The 23,774-nt window shown below is 41.3% G+C and overlaps 2 protein-coding genes across 6 annotated transcripts in view; both read left to right on the forward strand.

The window, feature by feature from the left end:
• The window catches only part of MRPS6 (mitochondrial ribosomal protein S6), a 68,543-nt gene that overhangs the window by 739 nt on the left and 44,030 nt on the right, over positions 1–23,774 (forward strand). The window contains exon 1 of one of the 2 annotated variants that reach the window (XM_050929770.1): positions 467–559. The exons of the other annotated variant lie outside the window; for it this stretch is intronic. Coding sequence (XP_050785727.1) covers positions 515–559 — 45 coding nt within the window. The 5' untranslated portion in view covers positions 467–514. Of the gene's footprint in view, positions 1–466; positions 560–23,774 lie in introns of those variants that run through there. 2 annotated transcript variants of the gene reach the window in all.
• On the forward strand, positions 463–23,022 carry SLC5A3 (solute carrier family 5 member 3). 4 transcript variants are annotated; one of them, XM_050929223.1, is made up of 2 exons: positions 463–559; positions 17,404–23,022. In XM_050929223.1, the coding sequence occupies exon 2, from the start codon at positions 17,723–17,725 to the stop codon at positions 19,862–19,864; it is 2,142 nt and encodes a 713-aa protein (XP_050785180.1). In that variant the 5' UTR covers positions 463–559; positions 17,404–17,722; the 3' UTR covers positions 19,865–23,022. The 4 variants fall into 4 exon arrangements, with proteins under 4 accessions (XP_050785180.1, XP_050785193.1, XP_050785203.1 ...); XM_050929236.1 differs by lacking the exon at positions 463–559 and adding an exon at positions 737–1,149; XM_050929246.1 differs by lacking the exon at positions 463–559 and adding an exon at positions 9,803–9,821.

Genomic DNA, 23,774 nt, shown 5'->3' on the forward strand with positions numbered 1-23,774 from the left:
TCACGTGTTGGCTCGGCTGCCCCGTGCGCTCCCCGAGCGGGGTGTGTAGCTGTGCCTGCCTGGTGGGGGCGGGCAGAGTGGAAACTTCCACTCCCTGCAGCAGCCGGCGCTGCAGCGCGGGAGCCGCCGCAGGAGGGGGCGGGGCTGGCGCCTCACACACGCGACTCGGAGCTCCACCCCCGCGCAAGCTTCGGAGCTGCGACCCCCGCCGGGTGCCAGCCCCGCGCAGCCGCGGACAGAGCGGGGCTGCGGGTCGGAGGGGGGCGCGTCTAGCCCGGCCGGGGGCGAGGGGCGGACTTGGGGGGCGGTGCCTGGCTCCGAGGCCTGCGGGGGGCGGTGCTGAGGAGCCTGCGCAGCTGGCGGCGGCGCCCTTTAAGCAGCGACACTCTCCCGCCTCCCGCTTCTGCAGCCTGGGACCCAGCAGCGCCGCGCCGGAGCAGCCCCAGCCCCGCCGCCGTCCAGCAGCCGCGGGCCGCGCCCCCCTTTCTGCCCCCATCTTTGCGCCGCCGGCAGGATGCCCCGCTATGAGCTGGCTTTGATCCTGAAAGCCATGCAGAGGGTGAGTGCGGGGGGGACCCGGCCCCAGCCCCTGCCTGCCCCGCGTGGCTCTCTCGCCAGCCCGGTGCTGGGCGCATGTGCCAGGCCCGCCCGCCGGCGCCTTAGCGCCCGGGGCCCCTGTCCCGCGTCCCCGCTCGTCCCTGCGGCCTCCCGCCTCTGGGCAGTGCCGCCGCCCCCGGGCTGAGCGCGCACGTGCGTGCCATAGGGCCGGGCTCGCAGGTGTCGTCGCCTGCCCAGGGCTGCAAGGGGAAAAAGGGGGAAAACCAGTTGTGCCGGTGCCTGAAGCCCTCGGGCTTGGGCAGCTCAGCTGGGTGAGTGCGGAGAGGAAGTGTGATGTGCCCAACTGGCTTGTGAAAGAACTTCCTCTCTGCCCTGTGCCCTTTCCTGCCCTTGCCCTGTGATCTGGCTCCACTAGGGTTGCCAACTTTGGTTGGCTGAATTCCTGGAGGTTTCATCACATGACATTATCATTAATGAAAGATTGATCTTTAATTCCTGGACACTCCAGGACAGTCCTGGAGGGTTAGCAACCCTAGACTCAGCACTGGTTCCACTGTGGCTCTTCTCCACACGCATGGTGGCTTATAACATGTCAGTGCTTAATTTGTAATCAGAGAGGTGCCAGGGTTCAAGCAGTTTATTTTACTTCCATAACTGATGTCAAGCCTAGCCCTGGCCCAAATTAAGCACAGTAGTAAGTGCTAGGATAGTTACAGCAGTTGCTGCTAGGTGCTATCTCTCCTTACAAAGGCCTACAGGGAAGAGTGAAATCATGATTTCACGCTTGTAAGATACAGCATTACCTTTTTGTGCAAGAGAGAGAGAGCCAGCATTGTGACCTTCTGACCCTGTTCATGCTAGGGAAATTTTTCAGGTGGTTTCCACTGTTGCTAATGCCAGTTGAGCTCCTTTGATAATAATGGTGTAATGGCTTGCCCAATCCTGCCATGGTTTTGAGTGCCTAGGAATGGGGTTAGATGATCTGTGTTTTAAAAATAAATAAATAAATAAAAAATTGCTCATACATTTGCACAGGGAGCCAAATCAGAATTGGCAGCTGTGTATGTATGGCTCTTTTTTTTTTTTTTTTTTTTCTTTCTCTTAATTTCCCTAATGTAGGCAGGACTTTGAAACACACTTAGTGTAAGGTGAATATTTGGTATTCCTTTTTCCTGCCCCTCATGCTAAGCTACATACACAACCCATCTTTATCCACTGCTATAAAGCTTACTGCTTAGGGTCCTTGCACAATGCTTGTGTCTAAATGTAGCAGCTTTTCTATTAGTGTAGGTACCCTTTTAAGTCTTAATCCTACAAATTACATGCTGTTAATGTGTTCTTGCTAACTTTCCATCTTTAACTATTTTTATATATTTGTAATAGTGCTGAAACATTTAATTTTCTGCTGTTAATTTAATTCCATCTTTCTTTCTGTTGTTCGAGCATGTTATCTTGTGCTAAACACTAGTACATTTCCATTCGTTTTACATGTAACTTCTATGTTAGATTTTTTAAAAAAAAAGTGAGGTATGGCAGTTACATTATACATTGCAAACTTTCTGTATTTGAATTGAGAGGGAAGGTATCACAAATCTGACAACACAGTGACTTACAAACAAAAAATTATAATGCAAGCATGACTAGGAGTACTGTGGCTTCGAAGAGCCTCACAAACATTCCTGGAGTTAGAACATCGTGAAGCAGAGATGTGCTTATAGTGACAGAATGCCTCCTATCTGCATTTATACACTTACAGTAAAACATTATGGTAACAATTAAAATAATCTCTTAAAGTTTGACTCTCCAGTATGTACTTTCTTAACAAATGATCTTTGTTTAAGGCATTTCTGCAGACTAAAATTATTTGAGTTAACTGCTCTGTAGTTCTGGTGAAATTAAGCTTGGTATAGAAACTCATGTTTTTCTAACCTACTCCTTGTATGATGATTCTAAAATCTGGAGTTCATCTTAAGTCTCATTTTAATTGGTAAACTAACTAACTTGCTATCTACAAATATCATGCTGCTGTTTGACTTTCTGTGCAGCTAAAACCTTTAAAGGGCAATTCTGTGCTGACTGTTGGAGCTTCCCTAAAGTGGTGGTGCTGAATCTCAAGAAGTAGATTGTTTTAATGAGCCCCATAAGATCTCTCCCTCCACAGCATGCTGATTTAAAACCTTTTTGTATTTTAAAGATTCTCAAGTGCACAAACTATTACTGAGGCTGTGACGTAAACACACCAAAGCAAGAAAATTCAGTTTGGGCTAATAGTCTGAAATCCTGTAATGAATTGCATTGACCAATATATTTATTAAATCATTCAAGTCCATACACACAACTGGGTCCTGAATAAACTAGGTTTGAATTTGACACTATTTAGTATTTCCTGATAAAACCAAGAACCCTAGTGATGACTTTCTAGAAGAAGTTTAAATATTATTTCTATATTTGAGACATCTTTGCAACTGCGGTCCAAGAAATAGGGTGTGAGACTTTGGTTCCGTCACTGTCTCCAGCTGGGGTACTCATTTTGTCCAGTTTATTTAATATGTATGGAAGAGATCTTTCAAAGACACAGAGGCTTTGAATGGGAGTATGGTGCTTAACTGCCACTTCTGCTTTTGAAAATCTTCCTCTAAATGAAAGGCCACAATAAGGATAGAGTGCTCCCTATAAAAGCTGCAGCACAACTGTATGGAGATGTACTTTCTGCCTTGAAAAGTTTAGAGCCCCAGGCTTACAAGTGACATGAAAGGGGAAGGTAGTGGTACACAATAAACCTCATACAATATATATTTTTTATTGTAAATAGAAAGAATTAGCAGTTAATCTGACCATCCTTCCCCCGCCCAGCCCGCGTTATAGGCATTGTAGCAAAGGCGAGCCTTCAGAAGGAGAGGATAGTGACATTTTAAGTCAGTTTCAAGGGAATGTATGGGGAAAGGTGTCAGAGGGGTAGCCGTGTTAGTCTGGATCTGTAAAAGCAGCAAAGAGTCTATAAGGTGCCACAGGACTCTTTGCTGCTTTTATGGGGAAAGGGGAACTCTTCAGGAAACTTCCTGCCTATTCTCCCAGTTGGGATGATGAACCTTCTAGTCAGTGAGGGCTTGGAAATGGTTTTGTCTTGCTCTAATGCTGTTCCTCAGATTGACCTGTAGGGGGCAATGAGACATTCCTTCAGGAAATGCTGCCAGCCTGGAAGCATAGGACAGACGTGGGACCTATACTCCAATTCCTTGTGTGGCATTGCCTCTTGCTGCAGCTTGACTTGTGCATTGGTGTACCTCTCTTCAATAAATCCTACAGTTAGTTTTCTTCTAACTGAATCAGCAATCTACTTTCACGTTAAATATTTTATTAGTTCCCTTCAAGAGAAGACTATATTCAGGGGTTTTGGATGAACTCAGTTTTGTAACCAATTGCATGGATCATGCAATATCAATTAATTTTTTTCTTATATAATTCTCCTGTTTCAGCAAATAATTTCACAGATATCTTGTGATTCTCTAAGGCTGCCCTTGCTTCTGAGTTTGACTTTGTTCTCCTGCTAACTTTTTTTCAACATGTGTTGTTTGCCATCCAAGCAGGTTGCCATGTTTCAGTAAATTCTCTGCCTGCTGTGGAGAACATTCAGCTATCTTAGGGAAGCCCAGGCTATGGACAAAAGTGCTGCCTGACAACTTGATCTTTATACAACTGAACTTTTGATACTTCTTCCTGGGAAGAAAAACAAAAAGGAAGAGGTTAAGAAGCAGATTTTTTTTAATCCTCTGCTTTTTCTTTCCTACTGGTTAGCATTGCTTGTATTTATTTTTCAATCTATAAATGTTTGTGAGACCTTAGTGATTATATCAGCACCTCACAGTTTAATAAGATCAGACAAAATTCTCTTTTCTTCCTTTTTGCCTGCTGGAGTAATTTACAGGTAGATTCCTCTTCCTGTCCCTGTCTCTCACTAGGCTCATAGACTGCATGAAGAGTTTACCATGAAAAAATTAGGCACTAAATACATGATGCACTTCTTTGAGTGTGAGATGTATAGTCATTAAGTACTCATGCCTACAAGAGAAGAGTCTGGGTCCAGCTCCCTGTGAGAGCTCTGTCTCCTGCTGTAACTATTCTTGTGGAAGCACTTTCTATTGCAAGCCTTGTATGTAAATAAACTTTCTACGAGTACACCTTCTGGACTGAAATATCTAAAGTTTCTCAGGCCCATATAAAAATAATCCATTTTCTTTTTAAAAGTTGATTTACCAAAGTGTGGGTTATGCGTTGGAGGGATGGATGCAGAGGATTTTATTGTTTCAGAAAATAGTTTAGCTCTCTTCAATTTGAATAGCCAGTCTACTTAAATTAAGTATTCAGGATTTAATAATTAAAATTTACTATCGGCTTAATCCTAACTAAGGACAAGTGCCTTTGATGTATTGGTTAAATAAACTTTCTTCAAATTACAGACACTAGCATAACGTGTACAGTAGGACATGAGTTGATGCTTATTAACCCTTCACTAAGATACAATATTTCATATTTGAAGTGTTGTGGAAATTCCTGATCTTGTAAGGCAGGGTTTCTCAAACAGGTGTCGCCGCTTATGCATGGGAAGCCCCTGGCGGACCGGGCTGGTGTGTTTACCTGCCTGTCCGCAGGTCCAGCCGATTGCAACTCCCACTGGCCGCGGATCGCTGCCCTGGGCCAATGGGAGCCGCTGGAATCCCTCGGCCTGTGCCACTTCCAGCAGCCCCCATTGGCCTGAAGCAGCGCTCTGTGGCCAGTGGGAGCCGTGATCAGCCGGACCTGCGGATGGGGCAGGTGAACACACTGTGCTATGTTAATTTTTATATCTTTCTAGTATTTTTAATCAAAATGGTGCAGCTCTGAGAGACTACTGTAAACCACTTCAAAGCATGTTATGTAACCACTAATAGTGGTTAGTAACCAATTTTGTAATGTCATAAAAAAATATCAAGTTAACTTTACAGGCTCTAGTTTTCCATAAACCCGTAGTAGTTCTCATTCTAGGACAAGGGATGAGAACATACTTAATGGACTTAAACATAATTACTCTTTTAAAAAGTTTTAATGGTAAACATACAATAAATCCAAGAGACAAGGTCAGGGTGGAGTAAATCTTCTATTGGACCAACTTCTGTTGGTGAGAGAAGCAAGCTTTAGGGCTACACAAAGCTCTTCTTCAGGACAAGAACTCTGTAGCGTGAAAGCTTGTGTCTCTCACCAACAGAAATTGGTCCAATAAAAGAGATTTTACCCCATCCCCACCTTGTCTCTCTGATATCCTGGATGGACATCGCTATGACTACACTGTGTACAATAAATTCCTATATAATGACCTTTCAGTTAAATTGAGGTATTTACTAGGGCGTGACTGCTGTGCCATATTTAAGGTAAATTTTCATTTGGGGCCCCTTCTAAAATCCACAAGAGGTGGACCTTAAGGCGTTCAAAGAAAGCACTCAGTAAACCATGTAAAGCCAATTAGCCCCACTCTCAAGCCTAGGTTCTTTGGGTACACCCCTGCTGCCTTATCTCCTGAGACCAAAGGGGCTTTTCATGCTCATCAGGGCCTGCAATCCTTGCCCTGTTGACCTGAAAAAAGAGAGACCACAGGCTGGCTGGAGCTCATAAGAAGTTAAGGGAAGGGGGTTTTCACTCACGGGGGAGCTTCTGAGTGGGCTTGAGGAGGAAGGTGAGTAAGAGAAGGGATCCTTTACTCTCTGGGGTCCTTCTGCCATCACTTCCCCCACTGCATGGTGCTTGGGGAGTAGCAAAAGAGTTAATCGCTCCTTGTCACTCACCCTTCTCCCTTCCCAAAGGGCTTTGGGTGGAGGGAGTTTTTCTGTCCGGTTCCCAGTCTCATGCCACCTGTGTTTCTCCTTTCCTGCAAACAAAAGTAAGACCTCCAGTCCTTTGGACATTAGGAAGTTGTCCATTCATCAGGGAGAAGAGCCTGGATCCTGAGGATCTGCAAGGATTTTTAGGAATGGGACTTGGTCTCTGTGAACCATAGAAGGCCAGCAGCATCAGGACTCTCCTCCATGGGGTGATGGGTGGCTAGCAGAATCTTGGGGTTTTTTGTTTTTTCTGCCCTGCCCCCCAGCTCTTTCTCTGCAACCTCCTATGGCCTGCCAGATTGGAAGGGTTACAAGGGGGGAGGGGCACGGTACACAGAACATGTCTTCAGCACACCTTAGCATTGCACCTAATGTAGTTTTAAATGGCCCTAATGTGTCATCTATAAATCTGCATGGAATTAGAGCATGTATGTGAAAAGAACTTGTGATATGACACAGCAGCTCACTTAGTGCTGGCGATATGTATGAGGCAAATTATAAAACCAATGTTTCATGCTCATCTTCAATATCCTTTGTTGAAAGAAGGTAAGGTTGCATGATATCTTTATGGGGCAGAGTTTACATGAATAGCCTTGACTCTTGAGTTTCCATGGTTTCTCACTGTTGTGGAGTTCAACTCCACAACAATTTCAAGTTATGTACTCAGACCATGATATATATACTTGTTTAATATCCCTACATAAAAGTTGATGAAGTCTGCAACATTACTGAAATGTCACTTTAAAAGGACCGTACATTTTTCAGTGCAATATTTGTGGCCTCATGTCAGTTTCATAAGCTGCTGCTTGAGAGGGCTTGGTAAGATGAGCACAGCTCAAACCTGCAGAAAGGGCACGACATTTAGAGTTGCTTTATGCCTCCCTTCATTTCTGATTACCCACATGGTTTGAACTTATTAATGTTCAGAAATTATTGCAGCCCTGATTATGGACCCAGAGAACTGTTTTTGAACAAACAATACTGGATCCCAAACATCTTTCTCCCTCTGTCTCCCCATCTCCCCCCACCAAGCTCTTTTGAAATCTGCTCTACATATTTGGGCATCTAAGTATGGATTTAGGGGACTGTCTTTTGGTACAATTTTTTTAAGCTCTTGCCCTACAGTCTTATCACGAAAGGGTGAGAGTACTATGACCTAGAGTAGTGATGGAGTTCTAAAGGCATGGAAAATGGGTTGAAAAATAGAAGTGTTGGAATCAGTTTTTGATTATAGGAAAATAGGATACTAGTTGGAACACTTAATTAATACTCTGGCCTTTCATTGCTGGAGTCCTGGCTTCAAATTTTGGCTTGGGTTACAAATGAAAGTTTGACTTCATACTAATTCTCATTGGACGTTTAGAAAAAGTCTACAGAGGCTGTCATAATCAGTCCCTTGTACAAGAGAAGTCCCAGAATAGAACTTGCTGGTATTGGTAGAGCTCTGTGGAGAAATCCACATCATAAATATCTGCTCTATTTGTAACTCTAGCTATTGCTCTGATTCATCAGCAGAAGACCTTTGGAATGCAGTGCACATTAAGTATTTCTCCTAAGAAAACAATTAATTTAAATAATGACGGTATTACTGTGGTGCAATAATGTCTGTCTTCATCCACAGGCTCTCTAATATGATCATGGGCTCTGTCTTGCATGCACTAAGATCATGTAGTTCAGGGATTCTATCTAGTAAATAAGTAGTTTGGGTTAGTACCTGCTGCTATATTTCCTTCATGTGTGTGGGGTATATTTTTTTTTAACCCCCTCCTCCTGTTAATTTTTTAAAACTTCTCTGTACATGTGTTGCAGGCAGTGCAAGCTGCTTCAATCTGCTTGCCAGCATGGCTCGGCCTTGATGTGGAGAGGCAATCTCTAGGAGTCAGGGGACAGCTCATTCACTCTGCCTCTCTGCTGCAACTGCCAACAAAGATGTCAGTTGATGGTTCTACTGGCTTAGTTGGCAGGGTGGTTTCAGCCAGTCATGGCTCCCTGAGTTTTACCATATTAACCTGAAAACTTGTTAAAATATGTTGCTCCCTTTCCTTGTCAACCCTCTGTTTATACTACTTTGGAGGCTCTTGTCTGGGTCTCCTCAGATCCCACAGATCAGGCACCTCACTTTGCCCATATTCCTTCTAGTTTTTTCCAGCAGTGCAGTGAAAGCTTGCTTTTTCTTAGTACTTGAGTTTATGTAGGCGCTGGCTTTGGCAGCTGTGGAGGGATCACTAATAATACGGACACTTAGCTGTTAGTAATTAGCTGTACACAACTGACTTTTTTTTTTCTTTTCCTTCCAGTCACTTGATCACCATAAGATTCCAGCTGGTCAGTGTCCACTTTGGGCCATCGTTAATTCTGCTAGTGACCGGGGAAACATTTTTCAAAATTTGGTTGCCAAAAAAGTGGTTTAATTTTCAGAGGTGCTGAGCACTTTCAGGGAATGCAGAGGATGCTCAGTACCTATGAAAATTAAGTCACTCTTGTTTGGGTACTTTAACTTCAGGCAACAAAGTATGAAAACTTTAATCTTATTTTTATTAAATCATGTGAACAGACTCTTTATGTTGTTTGGTAACTGACATTACTGCGGTAGGTCTAGGTTCCCATGTTTATGTGTAACTTATAAAAGCTTTTTGTTCTTAAGCAAATATCTCTTGTTTTAATGAACAAATGGGGGCCTGAACCTGTTTCCTCAGATGTGAGGTGTTTGGGGAACATGGAGAGTGGTGAAGATGCAGCATCTAATCCTGGGGACTCATGGGGAAGGAAAGTGGAGGCAGTTACATAACAGGGTTGCTCTTCTGTACTTTCTTGGCTCTTGCCTGTAGCACAGATCCAGCAGGAGCTGCACTGCTGTTGTCTTAGTTCTTCATAGTTGTCTTGTGCCAGCCATGGTTGCATACCGTAAAATATCTGTGGGGTCAGCAGAGAGCTGTGTTTGGAAAGAGTGGCAAGTCCCTGACTGTGGCCCCCTCTTTTTCCCCAAGCCTGCTAAAGCCTGACATTTGTGGTATATTTACGGGGTGTTCCAATTTCTCCATAGCTTACACTTGTCAGGCCTATTATCCTCTGAGTATGCTTGTTGAACTCCTAATGTTAATTGGGCACACATCAGTATAGCAGACCATTCAGGTTACATGCTGCTATGGTAAAATATAATTGAAATTTGGGGGTCTGAAATGTAGTTATGTTCTGAAAAGTGACTATTAAAGCACTTTTACTCAACAGTTCTGATTCCTATACTTATTACACCATATCTTATTTTTACTCCTGCATTGCAGAGTCAACACAGTTATGAGAGAGTGAGCAGATTCTATTCTAGTTTGTGCATCAACAGAGCTGATAACGAGCTAGGGGAAAAAACACAACTTGATTCTTTTAGGACTATGCTGATATTTGCAGACCTGATGGGTAGGAAAGTCTTTATTGTAAACTGCTTTTTTTTTTTTTTTTAAATGTTAAGGGAGACACATGTTAGACCCAGCAACAATGCTTTGAGTAACTTTATCCTTCAGTTTCATTGGGCCATATAGCTCCAGTTACTACATTTGCTTCTGTTGCATAGACAGAACTCATAAGTTGGTCTACAACAATGTATACTTAAAATTGCTATGCTGTACTGGATTTGGACAAAATGCAGTATATTACCCCATAAAGACAGTTGTGTGTAGCTTATCAGAAAATCAGTCTGATCCATAGAGGTGTTTCACTTGTCCAGATTCTCATTCAAAAATACTCTGAAAGAAAAAAAGAATGTATTACTGCAGCATCAGAAGAACTTGGTGCGTAACTTGAATAGCATAGGAAGGTTCTAGTATAATAAAGTTATCAGGGTCACTTCAATAGGCAAAAAGTGGATTAACTGCTAATATGTACTCAGATTCCAACTACTAGGTTTGGCATCTCCTTTTCCTGGAATTGGGAGCATTAATACTTCGGAAAGGTTTTCAGCCATGTAGGTATTGAACTTGGTGTTAATGATCCGTTTCTCTGTGGTAGCAGATTTATAGGAGGCAGTTAAGGCATACCTTCTGTGAGACTACCTAAGGGGTGGGCAAAGGTTAAATGTCATTTCCAGACAAATACTTCTTAACCCCACAAGGCTATGCACAGATGTGTCCAGTAACTTGCTAATGAATGCATAGTTTTGGTAACCTGTGACTTATCTGCCCCTGAAATAATTTTTATTTTGAAAAGAGATCATTTTGGAGGGAGGTGGGGGTTGAAGAGAATATTTTGGACATAATCTCTTCCTCTTAATGAGAGTTGCCAGGATAGACTATATCATTTGTGATAAGAGACAAGGAAAACATAGCAGGAATGCTTACTAGCTGGAAGGAAAGGAGATGGGGAAGCAGCTGCAGCTGTGGGTCTCTTTCCCCTCTCCAGATTATGTAAAGGGCCATCTGTCAGATAATCATGCTGGGAAAGCTTCCTTTTAAAAGAGTGACCCAACAGTTCTGAATTTCAGTTGTGACTGAGCACTTTTAAAGAAGTGTGAGTAAGGCCTGAATTTCTATATAGTCTTTTTTTTTTTTTTTTTTTTGAGGGGCCCGATTAAAACTTCAAAATAGCTGTTTGTTTTTTTCTGTAATAAGAATTTTAAATGTAATCTTGGTGTCAGCTGGTAACCGCATTTAATGTACCAACACAGCATCAGAGTTTTACATTAATCCTACATAAGTTGTGCCATAAACTGTAGTTGTCTTACCAGTAACATTCCAGACTTTAAAGTGTTAAATGGTTGCTGGATCATCCATATGAACATCTGAGAAACATAGGTCTTAGATGTATGACCATTTCCCCATTCTAATAACAAATGTATTTTCTTATAACAGGGATCGGCAACCTGTGGCACACAGCCCACCAGGGTAAGCCCCCTGGCGGGCCAGGTCAGTTTGTTTACCTGCCGTGTCCACAGGTTTGGCTGATTGCGGCTCCCACTTACCGTGGTTTGCCGCTCCAGGCCAATGAGGGCTGCAGGAAGTGGCACAGGCCGAGGGATGTGCTGGCTGCTGCTTCCAGCAACCCCCATTGGCCGGGAGTGGCAAACCGTGGCCTGTGGGAGCTGCGATCAGCTGAACACACAGACGCGGCTGGTACACAAACCAGCCCGCCAGGGGTCTTAACCTGGTGGGCTGCGTGCCTAAGGTTGCTGATTCCTGCCTTATTTTATTTCTTCCTCTGTGTGCTGTATAAATCCTACCCTGAATCTATTCTACTGTATCTTGTATCCTTTTTGAGAATTTGCCTTTAGCTAATATATTAAAAAAAAAAAAAAAAAAAAAAAAGGCAGTCTGAGTGGTACTAATATTTGCACAGAAATCTCAAATGTTACGACACAAAGGAAATACTTTCTTGTTCTTGTGATATGGCCCAATTAGAAAGTAGCCAGGGCTGAAATTCACTATTCTTGGCACCAGTTTTGACTTGCTGCTGGTTTTGTCAGTGCCACAAACACTATTCTCATGACTTGATAGTCTCCCCATGCAGCTGTTCGAGTCCCCCTTTAATCAGGAAGGTGGAAAAGTTTCAGTAGTCAGTGAAAATACCTTCAATACAGATTTGTTGCATGTCTACACCACAAAGAAAAGGCTGCAGCTGCCTCGTACCAGCCGACTTGGGCTCATGTGGCTTGGACTGCAAGGCTGTTTCACTGCTGTTATAGACTTCCTGGTCCCAGAGCCAGGGTTCCAGCCTGAGCCCAGAAGTATACGCTACAATGAACCAGCAGCAGGTTTTTCTTTGCTGTGTAGGCATACGTCACTACAGCAGTTCAGAGTAACTTCTTATACCAGCTTCTTATGGAACTTAATTCCAGCATAACCCTGTAAATTCTTCCCTTTTCCTTTTTGTTCCTCTGATCTTTTCCCAGCAAATTTCCCTCAAAGGTTTACCAGGCTGAACACCGCAAACCAGGTTTGAAAGTTGCAAAAGCAGCTATTTAAAGCATGATTTGGCCCTGTCTATAGGTGGCAAGTTCTCAAGAAGTTCTTAACATTGTAACCAAAATAAATACATGTCCAGTGACAGTGTCTCAATTGAGACACGACAATTTATTAAAGGGCAAATACTCTTTATAAGGATTATAATCCTGGTTGGACTGTTCGCTGCAATATACACGCTAGCTGCCTTTTTGTATACTGTTACAGCTCATCTGATTTCACTACTGGTATCTGATTACTGCTGTCGATCACTTAGTGTAGGTGTCACCAGTTTAGGTCCAAAACTTTTTTTCAATAAGATAGAAGGACAAGGAACTAAAACTTTACTCTTTTCTTGGCTCACCTTTTTATAGTTATTACTTACATTGGGTTAAGAGGAATTATGCATCTGGGAACAGTTGTGTTTGTATACTTTTTTCTTAAAATATGAAATCTTGGTATTAAAGTTGTAATGTAATTACCTTTGACATTTAAAAATAATGAAAGAAGCACTTGCAGCTAAGTAATGTATTACATTCACACCCAGAAGCTTCATGCAGTTTAGAAACATTTACAGTGTACTGTCTTGTTTAGGAATAAATTAAACCACAGAATAGACAAGTTAATCTGCAGTGCCTTTTGTGGATGAGTGTAAATTAAATTCTTCCATGAAGAATTTAAAAACAGATCTGTGGTCTGAGACTCATGATCCTGATAAATTGATTAGTCGAGTGCTCAGTCTGTTTTGTATCACACTTCCATAGTCTCTTATCATTCTTGAATATAAATATTCTCATATAGAAACTGAGTATCTTCGTTGGTTCTGAAATACTTTATTTTTTGTGCAGCGTTCTGCTTATAAAAGGGCCAGTTCATTCAAATATGCAAAAATGGTTGAGACTGAAGTGGAACCTTTTTTTCTTGTTAACACATCTGCATTAGTGAGAAGTGCACATTCGCACAGTAAATAAGCTGCATGGTTACCTGTAATAGTTTCCTGAAACAGCAAAAGAGTTTACATCTTTTTAACCATTTAAGGTACTCATCCATACTCTCAGCCTTAACTCCATCTTAACATAGTTTTATATGGGAATCTTGTTTTTTGTTTTTAAATTAATTTCACATATGAATGCTAAACAAGAAACCCAAAGAATGCTGCCTACCCTGTGATAGTTTGAGTTGTAAATATGTAATATGAACCTTTTAAAACCACTTTTGTTTTAAGGCCAGATTTGTTGGTATGCTCTGGCAGCTTTGTCATTTCAGAGCAGTCTAAAGCATATGGAACACATTGGCCAATTAAATTATTTTTACAGGGTGTAGTGGTGAATCTGGCCCAAAATTTCCACAGAATGCAACTATAAGAGTGTTGTTTTTTTTTTTTTGTTTTTTTTTTGTTTTTTTTTTTTGTTTTTTTTTTTTTAAATTATAGTGTAATGACATTTGGGGCTAATGCAATGATAATTGAAGGCCAAATAATCTGTGAGTGAGAACTCTTGACACACACAGCTCCTTTGTGCCATTGACTATCTTCAGCCCACAGAATTGAAGGATCCAAATTAACTAGAGAGGGAAGGTGATTGACATCAAAGGTAACTAAATCAGATGGCCATACTTAAGAGTAACCTGAGTTGTATATCTGGCCCCCTCTATTTTATAATTGGCTAAAACAGTAATTAATACACTTGGTTGCAACCTAACTTCTTGTACGTGTGCTAAATTTGAAGATCACAATGAATTTTTAATCCTAGGTAAAACTTGATTTCTTGTGGTAAAATCATTTGGGACAAAACAGGTTTGAGTACTAAATTTCTTAGTTTGCTTTTAACTCAGTCAACTCACTTGTAAATTCTCAGAAAACTCATTCTGCACTCAGTAAATGCTTTGTTTGGAGGGAGGAAGGACTTGCTAGTCACACAGTAAATATGCAGAAAATAGATAGGGACAGGTTTGGACAGTAATTAAATGATGACCGTAGATGTTGAGATTCAAAAAGTTAGTTTTATAACTTCCAAAACACAAATTATGAACATCACCTGTCAAAATATACAAAGTAAATATCTTTAAATCTAACTTCTCAAGCAGCATTTTCCTGACTTAACTGAAAATTACAGATAAGCAATTAGTGATGGCAATACTTAGTTGGTTTGCATGTATGTAGTGAAATTGACATTTACAGATAAATCTAATCCTTCCAATCTTAACAATAAACATAGACTGAATCCTTGCGTTAGGCACAAAACACATCCTTATCTTAACTGTGGAGTGGATTTTCATTAATGTATCTCCTTCCATGGCAGAAAGAATAACCAGCGTTCAAAGGGTCAGAGTAGATCACAGGCCTACTGGCTCCTAGAAACAAAAGATCAGTTTAGGACAACCATGTAGAACTATATCTCAGCTGTCTATCTCTATATATTAACATTGTCCAACATCTGTTTATTTTAAAGCATTTGTGATAGAGATGCAAACACCAATGAGACAATATTTTTAGTCCAGATTGGTATGACTTCTACAGGTGTCAACTACAACCTTGCATGGAGCTTCCTTTTCACCAAAAACCTAAATCAGGAATGTTCATTTCTGCCTCTCCTACATAAAGTGAAAACTAGTAAAAGAGAACAGTTGCAGATTAATCACTAAAGACTATGGAAACAATTTTGACTTGAAAATAGCTTTTATTTTTAGCTGAATTCCTATGCTTCCTGTGTCTTTATAAAACCACAATGTTAATTTAATTTTAAATAACTAAAAAGTGATGGTGGACAAAAATGAATTATGAAAATCAGTGCTGATGGTAGAAGTGGTGAGGTGCTTTTGTCAAGCTGCATAGAATCATAGATTATCAGGGTTGGAAGGGACCTCAGGAGGTCATCTAGTCCAACACTCTGCTCAAAGCAGGACCAATCCCAGACAGATTTTTGCCCCAGATCTCTAAATGGCCCCCTCAAGGATTGAACTCGCAACCCTGGGTTTAGCAGGCTAGTGTGCAAGCCACTGAGCTCTCAACCAAAACCAACTTTATTTATTTTAATTTTTTTTAAAAAAAAGGAGGGGGGGAGGTGAAGAGTAAATTGAAACTTCTCTGGCTGGTGGAAACCATCAAATAGCAAATTCTGAAAGTAAATTTGGCATATTTTGAGATGATTTTTCTGTAGTTTCTGTTGGGTTTTCTAACTATCAAAACTATTAATGTAAACAAGATGTATCCCCCCCCCCCCCGAATTGAAGTCAACTCATTCCAATTAAACCACAGAACTACAAGAAGCAGTGTGCACTGAATCACAAAAACAACTAGAAGGCTACACACTTCATTGTGTTTGTAAGCTGAACTGGCAGGTGGAGGGCAGGGCAGGAACTTGGTCTCTATCCCTGAACTGGTAGGACTCTCTCCACTGAACCTAACCATGCTGTTTGCCTTGGTCACCTCTCCCCTGGTTTAGATGAAGTAAAATGGTTTTGCCTAGGCCAGTGTTTTCCAAACTTGGGACGCTGCTTGTGTAGGGAAAGCCCCTGGCAGGCCGGGCCGGTTTGTTTACCTGCCCCATCCGCAGGTTTGGCTGATCGCGGCTCCCACTGGCCGCGGTTTGCTGCTCCAGGCCAATGGGAGCTGCTGGAAGCAGTGTGGGCTGAGGGAAGTACTGGCCATGGCCTCCAGCAGCTCCCATTGGCCTGGAGCAGCAAACTGCAGCCAGTGGGAGCCGAGATTGGCCAAATCTGCGGACAGGGCAGGTAAACCAACCAGCCCGGCCTGGCCCGCCAGGGACTTTCCCAAACTTGGGATGCCGCTCGTGTAGGGAAACACTGGACTAGGCAAAGGTCCTATTTGAGCCAGGCATAGTTTGGAGGGAGTAATGGTGCAAATATCTAGCCTCATCCCTGTTCAGTTGCTCTATCTTCTGATCTGAAGCAGTCCCTGCTGTTCTAGTCCTGATCCTCCTAACTGTCAAAGCATCTCAGTCCTGATCTGCAGCTTCATTTGCTGACTCACTTCGTCCAATAGGATTCATGTATGCAAATGAACTGACAATATTGAGCAATGACTGTCTGAGTTACCTCTGACCTCGTAATGCTCTCTACTTGCAGCCCCAAATGGACACTGTAGACATCAGGCTTTTTCTAGTTTTCTGATTGATCACAAAAATCAATAGGTTTCTTCCCATTGATACCTAGAATGTTACCTGAAATTTTAGAAATCATTGGACATGGTCTTCAAAAGCTATCATGTTACAGACAGACACACAGAAATGCCATCCAGATGTGTTTAGGTCTTGGTTTTTTTTTTTTTCCCCCTATTAGTGTAAACAAAAGTCTGCCCTCTTCACCCCACCCCGCCCCGCTGCAATTTCCCGAAACCTTTTTCCACTTAAAAACAGCACAGTGATTGTGCTGTGCACATCACACGAAGTTGTTCTAAAACTTGTAGAATGTCAGTTTTATAGTTAGTCATACACTTAGCATTATTTGATATTTGTGGCTTTGTTATGACTTCATTTTTATTAGTCATAGCAACAGGATGGCATCTCAAACACAGAATTGTGACATCACTTCAGGAGCTAGCAAGAGAGAACCTAGGCTGTTTATGGTGGAATCCTGGGGAAATTCAAAAAAGGACTATCCAAGTAAACTTTTTCATAATGTAAAATGTCTTCCTATGCTCACACAAAAGTGGAAGGGCTTATTTTAATGTCTTTTAAAATAAACTTTAATCCTTTGAGGATTTGGGGAGTGTGGCGGGTGGGGAAATGGAAATCCCTACTGAGAATGCATTTTGTTGTGTTGGGGATATTTGACGTTTATTTGTTTTTGGGGTGATTTAATCTTTATGCTCTTGTATTTGCTGTGTCCACTGAGACACATGTACCATGTCCAGATTTTCAGCTTAATTATAAAGGGCACTACTGAGTTTAAGTAATGAATTCTGTGTTCTGTCTTGCACAAATACAATTTAAAGGAGGAAAAGACTTGCGTTGAACCATTTGTTTTGATAGACGTCAAATCTTTCTCATAAATTTGAGTGAAATCGTTCTCTAATTCAACCTTTGTCTTTTGTCTTTGCTGCCTTGCAGGGTTGGTACAGTAGGCCTCACTAGACTTAGCTGCAGCTAAGAATTTCTCCTACATCAACAGAGTTAATGCTGATGATCTTGTGGAAAATCGATTAAAAGTGCGCGCTAAGTTCTCAAATTTCCATTTAAGAAGCGGAGAAAATAAATCTGTCTTCTCAAAGTGTACTACAACCACCACCACCATCAAGACAGCAAACCAAGGGACAAAGAATTTGATCTGCAGTATTGATAAATGTAAACTGGTTCACATATTACTCTAAAGACTTCTTAGGGGGTGAAAATTGGACATCGGCAGTCGCAAGTCATTTTGTTTATAAAAATGAGGGCTTCTTTGGAAACAGCAGACATTGCCATTGTGACACTGTACTTTGTACTTGTACTGTGTATAGGCTTTTTTGCCATGTGGAAATACAATCGAAGCACCGTAAGTGGCTACTTCTTGGCAGGCCGTTCTATGACATGGGTAGCTATTGGTGCATCCTTATTTGTGAGCAATATTGGGAGTGAACATTTCATTGGGCTCGCAGGATCTGGAGCAGCAAGTGGATTTGCAGTAGGTGCATGGGAGTTCAACGCCTTAATGCTTTTACAGCTTTTAGGATGGGTCTTCATCCCAGTCTACATACGGTCAGCAGTATATACCATGCCTGAATACTTGTCCAAACGTTTTGGAGGACATAGAATTCAAATATATTTTGCAGCGTTGTCTTTGATTCTTTATATCTTCACCAAACTTTCTGTTGACTTGTATTCAGGTGCACTCTTTATTCAAGAATCTCTAGGTTGGAACCTTTATTTGTCAGTTATCTTGCTTATTGGAATGACTGCTTTGTTGACTGTGACTGGAGGTCTTGTGGCTGTCATCTACACGGACACTCTTCAAGCTCTGCTTATGATTATTGGTGCCCTCACACTCATGATCATAAGTATGATGGAGGTTGGTGGGTTTGAAGAAGTTAAAAGAAGGTATATGTTGGCAACACCAAATATTACGTCTATCTTGTTGACCTACAATCTTTCCAATACCAACTCTTGTCATGTCCACCCAAAGCCTGATGCTCTTAAAATGTTGCGTGAGCCAACTGACGAAGATGTTCCCTGGCCTGGATTTCTGTTTGGACAGACCCCAGCTTCTGTATGGTATTGGTGTGCAGACCAAGTCATAGTTCAGAGGGTTTTAGCTGCAAAAAATATTGCTCATGCCAAAGGATCCACACTAATGGCAGGTTTTTTAAAGCTGTTGCCTATGTTTATTATAGTTATCCCAGGGATGATTTCACGTATACTGTTTGCAGATGACATTGCCTGTATCAATCCCGAACACTGCATGCAAGTCTGTGGAAGCAGAGCTGGATGCTCTAACATTGCCTATCCACGTTTGGTGATGAAACTTGTACCAGTTGGTCTGCGGGGACTCATGATGGCTGTAATGATTGCTGCACTAATGAGTGACTTGGACTCTATATTTAACAGTGCCAGCACTATATTTACACTTGATGTCTACAAACTCATACGTAAGAGTGCCCCATCTAGAGAACTAATGATTGTAGGAAGAGTGTTTGTTGCTTTCATGGTAATTATAAGCATTGCTTGGGTTCCAATAATCGTGGAAATGCAAGGAGGCCAGATGTATCTCTATATACAAGAGGTAGCAGATTATTTGACTCCACCAGTGGCTGCTGTGTTTCTGTTGGGTATATTTTGGAAGCGTTGCAATGAACAAGGGGCATTCTATGGTGGAATGGTTGGGTTTGTTCTTGGATCTACAAGGCTGATATTGGCATTTATTTATCGTGCCCCAGAGTGTAACCAGCCTGATACTAGGCCAGGCTTCATCAAAAATATCCACTATATGTATATTGCTACTGCTCTGTTTTGGATCACTGGAATTGTGACTATTACAGTAAGCCTCTTTACACCACCACCAACAAAGGAACAGATTCGAACAACTACTTTCTGGTCTCTAAAAATCAGGTCTGTAAAAGAGAATGCTTCAAAAGGGGATCCATATAAGGTACAAGAAAAAACCATCTTGAAATGTAATGAAAATGCCAATCATATCCTGCCAAATGGCAAATCTGAAGAAAATATTAAAAATATTAAGCCTGAGGATATAAATCTTCTAGTTACTTGCAGAGAAGACAGCAACCCAGTGATTTCTGTAAGTCACTCTGAAGTTGAGACACCAGTTGATTGTTATTCCAATGGACAGGTCTCTCTCATGGGTGAGAAAAAGTGTGAGGAAGAGACTGATAATAGAGAGAAACACTGGAAATTCATAGATTGGTTCTGTGGCTTTAGAGGTAGAAACATGAATGAAAGAGCCATCCAAGATACAGAAGAAGAGACTCTCTGTTTACAAATGTTGGAAGAGACTCCAAAAGTTAAACTATTACTAAATATTGGACTGTTCTGTGTCTGTTCACTTGGAATATTCATGTTTGTCTATTTCTCTTTGTGAATGGTGAAGCTTTAAGGGTATGGTTAAACATACAGTAGCTGATACAAGTCTCTCTGGAGAATATTTAAAAAATATACCCAACTTGCATCTCAGGCATTGTTTACGCTATATTGTAAACTCAACCTGTCAGCTAATTTAAAGATCATTTGAGATGTGTATTATATTATCTCTGTTTAAATAAGGAAGAATGTGGTTTTTAGTGCAGTGCTGCAAGGGGTGTGTGTGTACAGAGACAGACAGACACACACACACAGAGAGAGAGGAGAGGTGGCTGTTTTTAAGGAAGAACATTAGGGGTGCTCAGTCCAATACTGAAATGGAAAAAAAAATTAAGTGTAGAATTGGCATTATCAAGGCTGTCAATCTAAACTTAGATACCCATATACAGTTTATCCTCTGTATCATACTCATACTAACTTGACCAACATGTTGCTGCTTAATTTTGCTTGCAGCTTTTCACTTTTTTAAAACTTTGTATAAAAAAAAGTGTGGTGCTTTAAATTCCACACTTCATTTATACTTAACAAAAAGACAGCATTTTGAATGCACTTAACTCCTCATGTATTATTTTGGAACATGCTGTCACTCTGCAGCCGCCTTCTACTCTTCTCCATAAGATTAGAAACCAAACCTACTTAGTCACAGATTTTAACTACTTTTTTTCTATCCAGTTTAAACACTGGTATGGTGGAAGATTGATATTTTATTTTTGAGGGATAGGTGCAAGCAAGCCTGAGATGTTACTCTGTTTAACTTTGCAAACTTTAGTTTATGATCCTACTGGGGGAGGGATGGATACTCTTCCTGAATTTTCTAGTAAATGTGGACCAAAACAAATTCGCTCCCACCCTATTCCAAATTTCTCTTAACGTTTTTGCTGTGTACATGAGTAGGGTTAGCTTCTCCTTAAGGAGCAAGCTCCAGATGAATGCTATCGCTTGGAAAAGAGATCTGCCCAAGAATTAGCAAAGTGAAACTTGAATATGCTTCAACTGGATTTAAAAAAAAATTAAATACCCCTGAAGGAAACATCTAGCAACTCTATCGCCAAGCTGGATGCAGTGCAGTCCGTTAAATGTTAACAAACGTGTACTAGGGCTATTAGTTTTAAATCGCTATTTTGGAAGAGGGAAGTGGAAGCAACAAATAAGAGTCTATATTTAGCACAGAACTCTTTCTTTCTAACTTCATCTGTTAGGAAAAGAATAGTATGAAGGATTCCACATGGGGAAGTAAGTGAATGTGGTGGGCAACTTAATTATGTTCAGCTGGGCTTTTTTTAATACATATGTGGAAATGCAAAACAACTTTTTATGCTTTAGCAGAGAAACCTCAAATTGCAGGAATGCACAAAAGATGAGACTTTGAAGTTTTTTCCTCCAGGGACTGTTACTGGCAACTGTATTAAGGGTTTGCAGAATTGGACACAGTTTAATACCCAATTTAATTACCCTGAGTAGCCTGTTGATTTTAATGGGACTGCTAGCAGAATAGTGTGCTACTTGGTGTGAGTAAAAATGGTAGGTTAATGGAATCTGGGTTGAGTCTAATTATTGACGGTTGGAGGAAAAGCATCTTGCTGCATGGAACTTCAGTGGGTCACTGAACAGCTCTTGGTAAACCAACAATAACTAGATTATCAGAGGGAACTGGTAATTTACCATACTCTTGAAATAGCAATTGAGACTGGTAGGTCTGTGGATTTGAATAGATGCTGAGATGTTTTACAGCAACTACTGTTCATTATCAGCTTTTAGATCTTGCACTTGGAGGGTAGAACACTGTGGATCGCAACAGAGAGATGAGCCCATGAGCCATGTTTGAATAGTGTAGATGTCCCGATTTTATAGGGACAGTCCTGATTTTTTGGGTCCTTTTCTTATATAGGCTCCTATTGCCTCCCTCCCCCCCCGTCCTGATTTTTCACACTTGCTGTCTGGTCACCCTAAGTGTAGATGACGGCCATTACTTTATGTGGCTGAGTCTTAGTTTTGGTATTGTTGTGTCCATATGTGTAGAAGTTGTTGTTTCAATAGGGTACTTCATACAGAAAAACATTCTTTTTTTAAATGATAAATTCTTAGTACATGAAAGAGTCTGTAAAAATGGAAACTCAAGTTTGTAAGTTATTAGAGGTGTAATGGGGGGGGAAATAACACGGTATACAAAAATGAACAAAACTCTCTTTATATGCAGGACTTTCTGACCTTAAAGTCTAGGAGGGTAAACAGTAAAAAGCTTAGATGGGTTTGCCCTATATCTAGATGGATACACTAGGAAGAGAAGGGGGATAAAGAACTCAGGAAGCCTCTTCCCCTTTCTGTAGGGACAGTGGCTGTGGACCAAGAGCTTCTATATGTGTTTTCAGGGCCTGGCTAAAATGCTCAGTTGGGCTCAGTGGCACACTTGGGGTGTGTAGTCTGCCATCTCTGGGATGTCAACAGGCACTATCCCCTACTAACTCCGCATACATTTCCATCAACAACTGGCATTATAGGGTTTGCTTACTGGCCCTTGATCTAGTTTTAATGACTGTATTACCACCTGCCTCTCACAGGTAGGCTGGCTCAGGGACCCTTCGCTTTACTGCCACTGCTTCAGTCCTTCTTACTCTTTCCCTAGAATGCCTCACACAGTGATAGTGCCAGAAGCATATATCTTGCCTCCACCTAGGTGAACAGCAGACTGCCTAGTACAGTCTCTTCCCTAGTTCCTTTGCCCCAGATAAGTTCTTTTCTACCAAGCCCACTTTACATGTTTCCTGCACAATGCCCAGTGCCACGTACACTTATGATCTGTGATAAAATTTTAACCCTGTAACAACATGTAATATTCCCAAAGAATTATAACTGTATTAGGTCTGCACTTTTAAAGACAAGTAGTTTCAGCCTATTGGCAGTTTCAGCATATTGGCATGTGTTTGATCATACTTTGGATACTAAAATACACAGTTTACTTAGCTCTATCTTTTTAAATTCAATTTTTTTCATACTAAAAGTCCATATTACACTAGTTCTAAAAGTTCATTTCCAATAGAGATCAATCTAGTCCTGTCACTATGTAGCTTCACAGAAATAAGACAACCTATTGTTGGATTAATTATGGTAAAGTGTTGTAGTCATAGTTGGAAACTCAGTTGATAAAATGGCTGAATTCTCTCCGTGTCTTCATAACTGAGGCCTGGTCTACACTATAAACTTAAGTTGATGAAAGCCACCTTTTGTAGACTTAATAATGCATGTGTCTACACTGCAGTAGAACCTCAGAGTTATGAACTGACTGGTTAAACACATGTCTCATTTGGAACCAGAACTACACATTCAGGCAGCAGCAGAGGTGCGGGGGGAGGGGAACCACCCAGTACAGTACTGTGTGTGTTTAAATGTAAACCACAAAAAAAAAAAGAAACTTAAAAAAAAAAAAAAGTTGATGACAAGGTAAGGAAACTGTTTCTGAGCTTGTTTCATTTGAATTAAGGTGGTTAAAAGCAGCATTTTTCTTCTGCATAGTAGTTTCAAAGCTGTATTAAGTCAATGTTTGGTGGTAAACTTTTGAAAGAACAACCATCACATTTTGTTCAGAGTTACAAACAACCTCCATTCCCAAGGTGTTCGTAACTCTGAGGTTCTACTGTACCAGGTCCCTTCCACTGACCTAACTGTAACGTCGACTTAATTCACCTTTGCGAGAGGCATAGCGCTTACATTGTTGTTGATGGGTCAGAGAGGCAGTGTAAACGCAGTGTTGTGTAAGTTGACCAAATTGACCTCCGAGAGGAGTCCCACAGTTCTCCACTGTGACTGCTCTGGAGATACAGGACAGGACAGCTTGGTTGCCAAGCATGATGCCTCAGAAGGCATCTCTGGTGATCATATGCAATTCTAATCAACCTGTAGGGGGTTACATGCTT

The sequence above is a fragment of the Gopherus flavomarginatus genome, chromosome 1, assembly GCF_025201925.1.
Source record: "Gopherus flavomarginatus isolate rGopFla2 chromosome 1, rGopFla2.mat.asm, whole genome shotgun sequence".
NCBI lineage: Eukaryota > Metazoa > Chordata > Testudines > Testudinidae > Gopherus > Gopherus flavomarginatus.

Coding starts and splice junctions, on each gene's coding strand:
- SLC5A3 (XM_050929223.1), top strand. CDS start 17,723: ATGAGGGCTTCTTTGGAAACAGCAGACATTGCCATTGTGACACTGTAC.